The following is a 9,800-nucleotide window of genomic DNA, read 5'->3' on the forward strand; positions in this document are numbered from 1 at the left end:
CCCTTTGCCACTTGCTCTAGGGACGGTCGGTGCTTTCTCAAAAATCTTGTTGAGCAAATAAGTTTTGTAAGCTTACATCTTGAGATAAAGGGGCAAAACTTGGGAAGTTTCACTATAAGCCGCCTCATTTGGTATTGCTGCAGCTCTATTTTTTTTGAAAATATATAAAATAGAAAATACAGATGAAATAAAATAAACTAACCAAAAAAGAATTGCATTCGACTCATTTTCTAGACAATGTAACTTCAACATGAGTCCTCTTTCTGAATCTCTCTCACCTTTTCTTGTCTTCTACAAATTCAAAAGGCTACTGTCTTTACACGCACCCATGCACTAGGTGCATGCAACTGTGGCCTAGGCTATCTTTATGTCCACTTGGTACAGACACCTAGAAAGCCACATCATCCATACACTTCAGCAGAGCTACCACATTGACCATGCTACACCAACCTATTATATATGTCTTTCTAATTTAAATAGGATTCAATTATAAATCTAATCAAATTGTAATAAAATTATTATTTATTACTTAGCTGAGATGTATTGCAAGTTAACTAACTGTTAAAATAAGAAAAAAGTTTAACAACTTGGCAATAATGCCAAACAACCCCAAGCCTACAGCAAACCGATTTTTTCACTTTTATGCTTGTGTTCAGGTTGTCCAGTCATTGTCACTTGTTGGAGATTAGTTATAACTACTTTGCTGGAAAGAAGAGGAACATTTTCAAGTTGTTAACTTGTTATATAGTATGAAATATATAGAGTATTTTATTTTAGGTAACCTATAGCATTATGTCCATCTATACTTTCGCTCTTTAATCCTCTATGATTTTTTTTTTAAAAAAAAAATTACTGTAAGGATCAATCGTTTAATAGATTAGCACAAAGTGAAACCACAAGATGGAAAAAATATAGGATTTTCCCACCCTATGATTTGCATTTTATCATCATATAGTTTGCGAGACGTGGTACTTTTGCTACCTCTTTAATCACTTTTTTTTTCTGGTGAAATAAAACAACCACATAATAATAAAGTACAACTTTTTAAACTACAATACAGCAAAGTGCATATGGGTTAAATTACGTGGGGCTAATTGAAGTTTATCTTTTTATTTTCGAGCAATGCTATGCCTACAACTTATTTTCAATTGTAATATTACAACCTCACTCATCCAATAACCTCCTTTTTCCTACTTGTCTCAGCAACAAATTTTTTTTTTAACTGAAATCCAAAAAGTGGTCGGTAAACTTTGCAACCCCTTGGATAGAGAGGTTGTAGGGATTGTTGAAAATTTTTCTCTAATCTTTTAGTAAAAATCGTATTCTTTTAAAAATATTTTGAAACACAAAGTTTAAATAAGTATTTTAAACGATCACAGTCCTAGCAAAACAACAATTACTGTCCATCCTGTCGGCACGTCTTCAGGGTGGTGAAATACGAACCCAATAGGCTTTCAGATCCAACAAAGTATCAAGAAGGAATGAAAAACTTAGTATGAAAGGAGGTAAAGCTCAATGCAGAGAAGAAAGGAAGAAGAAGCTCTTTTACAGATATCAGGTGAAACCCTTTAGATTCTCGGTGCATCCTCTCCTGAGTCCTCTCTTATATTTACAGGTAAAGTCCAATAACTCTATTTTTAGTAAGCGGTTGGCCCTTATCGAGGTAAGCCAAGATCTGGTCCCTTACCAAGATAAGGTAAGATCTGGCCGTGGAAACTGAAGCACGGATTTTCAGACAAGATCCATAAAATGTTGGACTATTCAGAAAGCTCATAGGCTAAAATAAAGTTTAAATCACTTAAATTAATTCTAATAAGGATTACAATCTCCCGGATGAGAGGTTGTAGGCTGGAGACTTATTAGCATTTCTCATTTAATACAGTAACTCATTTCGTGACAGCGAAAATGAATATGGGCAAACTTTTTTTTTTTTGAGAGAAAGGTAGCATGCTACCCGCTTCGTTTATTTCATTTAGAAATAAATTTAGCTGTAAATGAGAATCAACTAGGATTCGAACTTGAGTCTCGGGTACCAACCACCAAGCCCTTTGCCACTTGCTCTAGGGACGGTCGGTGAATATGGGCAAACTTAAAAAAAAAAAAAAGGCCGGGTGATTTAAATCATTTTGGTATTAATGTGATTTTATTTGTATCATTTTGGTACTCCATGACTTCTATCTCAGTTTTGTAAGGACCTTTCATCAGCCCCAAGAGACTCTGAATTTGGATCATGCTTTGGGTGGCGGTAGGATCATCTAAACTTGACGTGAAATCGCTTAAAATTTGGTTTGGACTTGGATCTAAGTTCACTTTGCAAACAGAACCAAGGTCACCCATATAAAAATGAGCTACACCAATGGACCTTTTCCAAAGTTAAGGCAAAAAAAGTAGAATCCCCACTTTAGCAAAATGAGGCAACCACAACACATGCTGGGATCTAAAGCAGTTCCAAGAAAGGTAGGAGAAATAATGTATCCACATGATCCATACGTATCAGCAACATGAAAAGAAAAGCAAATTTTAGAAGTAGCAAGTCACAAACATTTTCTAGAAGCAAATTTTATTGTAGTAATGAACAACAATGAGCTGTAGAGTTATTGTTGGGCAACCAGGTGGTGTCCCAGAAAGAGTTGCACTAACAAAACAATCAGACCTCTATTACATTTGCAGTAAAATCACAAGAATAAAAATGAATGTCCTGACAACAAACTAGCAAACTGCTAGATGCTACAGCCTTTTTTTGTGTACAAAATAAGTCTATACGGCGCGACGCCGGAAATATATCAAACACTCTTCTATATATATAAATCCCGCAATCTGCTTTCACATCTCAAACGAAAAACAAAAGGCAACCCTAACTCGCTGTAATAAAATGTCAAACGCTAATGCAAAATCCTATGAATTTTGATTCCCCGAAACCTGAGTTTTTACAAATCAAACTCTCTTGTTAGATCTAAATAGTCTCACCTGATTGGATGGCTTCTTTCGACTATGACAAGCTCTGTAGTGAAAGAATGTCGTCCCTATGAAGCAATTCCTGAGCAATGGAGGAGCAAACAGATGAGATTAGTGACATTCAAAGTAATTTCAAGAAAGAGACGATGAGAAAATTGGCAGTAAGTAATATATAGAGCATGAATAGAAGTTTAGTGTGCATTATCTATCAAGTCAAATGAATACATTCGCCTTATTACATCCTCTTTACACTTCCATTATAAGGTAAACCTCTACAGAAGTCCAAGTACTTGTATGAGCCAGAGAAGGAACACTTATGATTGAATTTTATCACAAAATATTTAAATAAAACAAGATAATTAGGCCTTTTTTTTTTCACACAATTCTATGTAAATGGATATGCTGGCCGGTGAAGTTCCCAACTTTTCTTTATGATTGGCTAGCTTGCAATGCATTGTGACAGTTGAGGGATCACAACTTCAAAAAAAAAAAAGAAAAGAAAAAGAAATCATAGCGGCAAAAAGTAATTACTCTCAAGTTTCCCTTTTTTGTTGCCAACAAACACCTTCCGTGAAAGGATTGCAAGAAATCCACCATCCACTCTACACTCTTTCATATAAATATTTAATTTTAAGAAAACAAATATGGGGCAACAATACTAAACAAGGCCTTGAAATTTGATGTTTGAGGTTGCTGACATAGGCTTTGTCTTATAATATGCCCGGTTGGTTCATGTTGCATCGATCCATTATGAACTCCTATCAACAAGTAATGTAAACCTAGTATAGTACAAAATATGCCTTGTACTTGAGCATTATTGCTATTGATAAGATATTACAGGCCCATGTTTTTTCCGTCTTTACAAAAATACTAATGGATAACTTTCAGTGTCATTTGGACATAACGGATTTTATTTGTATGGTATACAATGTACATACATTCTGTAAATCACTTTCCTCAGAATATGATAACCTCATAGGCAAAATCAACAATCCGTAGAGGCGCGAATATAAGGATTCTGCATAGCTAAAAATTTAACTCCTAGGTTGCAATCAGAAAAAGGAAAAAAAAAAAAATCCTCATAAAGCACAAGCTTTCTCAAGATACTTGTTCATATAACCACATAGAATCTTAGAAAAAAAAATAAATTTTATGCTAGAGGTTTAAGTGTGCAAGACTTAGTCATTGAACAAGGAACCGAATCAATTAGCACGTACTTATATACTGTAGTAAGTTGATTATTTTCCATTTATGTACTAAATTCAATCCACTTAATGCTTGTGCTATTAGAGATATAAAAGATATGCGTTGTAACATTTGATAGTGCATACAAGGACATCATCATCTCCTGGTATCAAGCTTACAGACAACAGAACAGTAAAACACCTTTAATTTACTAGTAGAATAATGAAGCTAACATGTGACAAATGACATCTTAGGCACATTCGTACATGCTAACGTGTGTGCCAGTGCTTATCATATTCCAATTGGCGTTCCATAGTCCATGCCATATATCCAGTATAGGTATTTGTCATGGTACATGATTACAAGCTGCCAGTGACGACAAGAGTGACATGAAAGAAATGATTCTTTTATATCATGCGACGTCTACCATGTATGTAGATGACGACAAGAGTGACATGAAAGAAATGATTCTTTTATATCATGCGACGTCTACCATGTATGTAGTTTATGAACATGATAATAGGAAGAAATCTACAAAAAGTTTTTTTATGTTGGGTGACATCTCTCATCTTGTTAGTGCAGCTCGCTGGTTGGAAGACTTCAGAGAACACTCAGATGCCATTTCACTTGAACGCATAACTTAGATGTACTTCGTTTAGTGCAATCATCGTATGCGTAAGTCTCTTAAGTTACTAATTATATTATCATGCAACTCAATTTCCACTGCAAACTTTTTCTTTAAATGCAAATAATAAGCTTATTAAAATATCTTGTGAATTAAGCCATTCAATTTTCACCTCATATAACACTACAAATCATAAGCTGGTTCTGTTCAGATCTTTTCCTGATAATGTGTGCATCTTCAAGACGCAATGTCTGACAAATAGTTTAGCATGTAATTTATTCTAATCCTTTGCAATCTTGCTATAATGGGCCAAGTGAAATCAAGAACTCACTTTAATAGATGTGTCTCTATTGTCAATATAGCAAGTATGGAACTTATTTTCACATTAATTCATACCATAAAAATGAAAAACATTCAACACACAGCGAGCCATTTTTCCAACGCCATTTCAGACAACCGAAGCAACTTATGAGGCAAAATTTTGAGCCAGTAAATAAAAAATAATAATCTGTTGGATGTGTAGTGATGACCACGTGAAGAAGTGACTTCAATAAAAAAAACAAAATGAGAGAGGCCCTGTGATACTATCGTTGCATGCAGAGATACAAATGCCCTAATTCATAAAAGCAAGACAAACTTAAAAGGTGACATACAAAGAGGTAGAAGGCCAAAAATGACAGGGTTGGGGTAAATAGAAAACATTCAGTCAAAATTATTTAGGTAAATGCAGTAAAATAATAGAATTGGGTAGCAAAAAGGATTTGAATGACCAACAACACTTAAAGCAAGATAAAGTTGCGGCTCGTAGAGCTAGAGCTATAGTATATAAACACAATAACATGTGAAGCAAAGACTATTTTGTTTGGATCCGAAATGAATAGTTGGATGTCAAAGATTCGACCCATCCAAACCCAAGAATGCCCATAGTCCCAAGCACTGTGCTATTTATTTGTTATCATTCAACCAAATTAAAACCTATAGTAAGTGTTTCATAACTGTTCAGTTGGAAAAACACAGATTGGTTCATTTAGTGTAAGAATGTATGTTGTTTAGCAATATTGGATCCACCTAATGAGTGCGATTTTCCTGAACGGTTTGTTACTTCCGTCATTTCATCTACCTTAATGCTTTAGCCAGCTAGAATACCATGCACTAACATGCTCAAAGCAAAAACAAAAATATGCTCACTAAAAGGAAATAGGATGAAGCGCAAGGAACCTCGTACCTCTATATGTTTGCTTATTTAGTATCACTATAGCAGATTATCGAAGATGCCGGATCCTCATTGTGTCATCTGAAGCTCCATTCCCAAGCTGATAACCAAATGGGCCAGACCCATCGAGCTCAGAAGATGCAGGCTTCCATGTTATATCTTCGTACATTGGGTTACTATTGTATGAATCTGCACCGTTGCCTCCATAACTATTGCCTAATACGGCAAAAGAAGTGTTAACAGCGCCACTCCCACTATTAATTCCATAATTGGTTGCACCAAGACCAGACCTACTCTCTCCAAATCCACCCAAATTTCCCCAATTCGCACTATTATTACCAAACCCACCTATGTTCCCACCTCCAGATGGCGTAAAGCTATTGGAGCTTGCTGAGTTAGCACTATAATTAAGTCCGCCATCGCCCCATATATTACGATCAACTGAACTGAGCATTGACCCGGTAATATCACTACCCCCACCATAGCCACTGCTACTATCGTATCTACTTGAACTCGCACTATAATAAGGGCTCAATTGCTGCCCATAATTTAGGCTATTATTGAAGTTTCTGCTTCTATCAAAACTTGGATTTATCCCTGGCTCAATATTCATTCCAATTCCGTATCCAGAACCAAACAAAGAGTAACCATTACCACGCGCACCAGCTAGCAGCCCAAGTCTTCCATCCATCCTCATTCCATAACCGCTTATAGAGCTTGGGCTGAGCCCTTGATTGTATCCAGTAAGAAAGCTATTTCCCCTACTCAAACCATAGTTATAATTATACCCTGCATTAGGAGAACGCGTGTTGATCCCAGGGGATAATTCTTTCGGCACAGCCCTCTTCACCTCAACCATCTTACCGTTCAGCTCGTGGAAGGTTTTGAGCAATGCCCGATCCACAGCATCCTCCGAGTCAAATGTGATGAAGCCAAAGCCCCTCGGCCTCTGTGTGTTGTGATCGTACATCACGACGACATCGACGATGGTCCCGAACTGATCAAAGTACTTCTTGAAGTCGGCCTCCGTCACCGTCGACGGGAGGCCTCCCACAAATATCTTTCTGATGCGGCCCGGGCTGGGAGAAGAACCGTGGGCACTGCCATTGCTCTTGTTAATGGCCTGATTATCATCACGAGGAATAGCTTTTTTGGCCTCCACCTGAGAAATTCACCAACCAATGATTTGAATTCAGTTGGATGGTCATTCAATCATATTAACACAATCTTTTAGCTATGGCAATGCCTAGATGATCAAAGTGAAACATATATATTCAAAGCCAATCGGATGGGCAAATTACCATGCGGCCATCGATCATATGCTTCTCCATGACGACTCTCTCTGCGACGGACGGATCAGCAAACACGATGAAACCGAAACCGCGAGCGCGACCGGTGGTTCGGTCCCGCATGATGACGGCTTCCACCACCTCGCCGAAGCTCTGGAAGTACTCGCGAAGCCGGTCCTCATTCGTCTCCCACGAGATGCCCCCGATAAATAGCTTGCCATGATCGGTCTCCATTCTCCTCCCCCTGCAGTTCCACAATTGAATTCACAATAACTACATAATTTAACAACAACAGAACCCGAATGGTAACACATAATACAACCCAAATTCAATTAAAACACCTGCTATAAATCAGATCCGATCTAGAACAATAACACTGAAGCAAAATAACGAAGACCCATGAATCAAAATCCAAATTTTTTTTAGCATCCAATGCATCAGCTTCGGGAGATACAAAGCACCACCCGATCAACACCAGATCCAATCGTATAACAGAAGCCAGCTGAATCCAATACAGATCGCTCAAAAACCAAAGAAAAATCCCAAAAATCAATCCAAAATCCAACAAAAGCGAAATGGGATCCACGAACACCAATCAACGAAGCACCGCTCCTTCCCAAATCAATAAAAATCAAAACCCAACAACCCAGAACCACAAATAACATCAAAAAAGAACACAATTCACGCACAGCCTCACTATTTTAGGATGTAATTGGAAAAATTGATTACCGAATCGGTCTGAGGCGATTCCCGTTGCGAGATTGGGTGAGGATTAAATAGCCCTTACAATATGAAAATCGGTAACGAACGAAGAGAGGGACTCATCACCTCCTCTCTTTCTCTATCTCTTTTTCTCTTTTCTTTTCCAATCTCTCCTATTACCTTTTTTTTTTTTCTCTCTCTTTCCTTAGAACCAAAAAGATATATAAAGAGGTGAGCTGGTGGAGGAGGAGATGTTACATTTCAAAATGTCTATAAATTAAATTAATGTTGTAAAAAAAAAAAAAAGGACAATTTGCATAAAAATATTCATAAATTTTGAGTTTTTATAAAATTATCTTTTTCGATTTTACAGGTTTGGACCGAATTTTTAACGAACTAATTAAAATACCCTTATTTCTTTCTCTCTTTTTTTTTTTTTCCTTCGTTCTTTTTTTCCTCATCGCCTAAAAATGTCGGATCGTTGGCGCTAATCATTAATCTCAAAAGCTCAGTTGTTATAAATACATAATTAATTCACTTAAAGCGTATAGATATAGTCTCGATTGTGACTCGGACCATCCTGCCTCACGCCACTTCCAATATGACTCAGCCCAACATAGCCTCTCGTCACAAGGCAGGATGCTGGCCCATTTAAGCCAACAATCCCCCCTCCAGCAACTGGATATATTTGCAGCCATTTAAGCCAACAATCCCCCCTCCAGCAGTTGGATATATTTGCAGCATGCGAGAATCGAACTCGTGATCTCTGGCTCTAATACCACTTGTCGGATCATTGGCGCTAACCGTTAATCCTAAAAGCTCTAGCTATTAGAAATATGCAACCAATTCACTTGAAGCGTATAGATATAGCACCCACGAGTCTCGATTGTGACTCGGCTCACCCAGCTTCACACAACTTCGAATATGACTCGGCCTACCTAGCTTCATGCCATTTCGAACATAACTCGGCCCAACATAGCCTCCCATCACAAGACAGGATGCTGACCCATTTAAGCCAACAAAAAAAACGTGCCAATTTCCAAGAAGCGAACAAATATGCAGAGGGTTGAAAAAAAACAAGAATAAAAAATAAAAAAAATTCTCTTTAAAAGATCATTATATATCGTTGCTGTTATCGAAAAGTTTAAAAATCAGAGGAAAAGAAAGAAGAAGATAAATGTTGTACTATTAATAGGGGTGTCAACGAGCCGAACACGAGCAAGCTGGGGCTTGCTCATGTTCAACACAAAATGGCTCCTTAAAGTATCGAGTCGAAAAATTTGGCTTATGAATAAGAATTTAAAAAGATGAGAAAAATTGTATGTAGGAAATAAATTTATAAAATCTTACCCATTATACTTTAATCTCATGATTGAAATTTTACATATAAATGAATCATTTTATAATTGAGTTTGGCTTTATATTTAGGTTGGGCTAAAAATCAAATAATAAAATTTATATTATATACATATATATATATATATATATAATTATTAATATGNTAAGTATAAAAAATAATTTTATGAAATTTTACCTATTTGACTTTGATCTAATGGTTGAAACTTTATATATAAATGATCTTTTTATAATTAAATTAGGCTTTATATTTAGACTAAACTAATATATATATATATATATATATATATATATATGTATTCGAGCTGTTATCGAGCCGCACACGAGCGAGCTAACCCCAGCTTGTGTTCGGCTCGTTTATTAAACGAGCTGAAAATTTCAGTTCGTGCTCGGCTCATTTACTAAACAAGCGATTCGATCTCGAGCTCATTTCAAGCCGAACACGAGCTGGCTCACGAACAGCGAGCTGGATTGC

The 9,800-nt window shown here is 36.8% G+C and overlaps 1 protein-coding gene across 2 annotated transcripts; it reads right to left on the reverse strand.

Moving 5' to 3' along the window:
* LOC109721432 (heterogeneous nuclear ribonucleoprotein 1-like) lies at window positions 2,544–8,181 on the reverse strand. Of its 2 annotated transcripts, none has more exons than XM_020249071.1 (4): window positions 7,997–8,181; window positions 7,280–7,511; window positions 5,991–7,140; window positions 2,544–3,037 (listed from the first exon to the last, which is right to left on the reverse strand). In XM_020249071.1, the coding sequence occupies exons 2-3, from the start codon at window positions 7,499–7,501 to the stop codon at window positions 6,028–6,030; spliced, it is 1,335 nt and encodes a 444-aa protein (XP_020104660.1). In that variant the 5' UTR covers window positions 7,502–7,511; window positions 7,997–8,181; the 3' UTR covers window positions 2,544–3,037; window positions 5,991–6,027. The 2 variants fall into 2 exon arrangements, with proteins under 2 accessions (XP_020104660.1, XP_020104661.1); XM_020249072.1 differs by lacking the exon at window positions 7,997–8,181 and adding an exon at window positions 7,609–7,990.

This window comes from Ananas comosus, linkage group 15 (genome assembly GCF_001540865.1).
Source record: "Ananas comosus cultivar F153 linkage group 15, ASM154086v1, whole genome shotgun sequence".
NCBI classification, from domain to species: Eukaryota; Viridiplantae; Streptophyta; class Magnoliopsida; order Poales; family Bromeliaceae; genus Ananas; species Ananas comosus.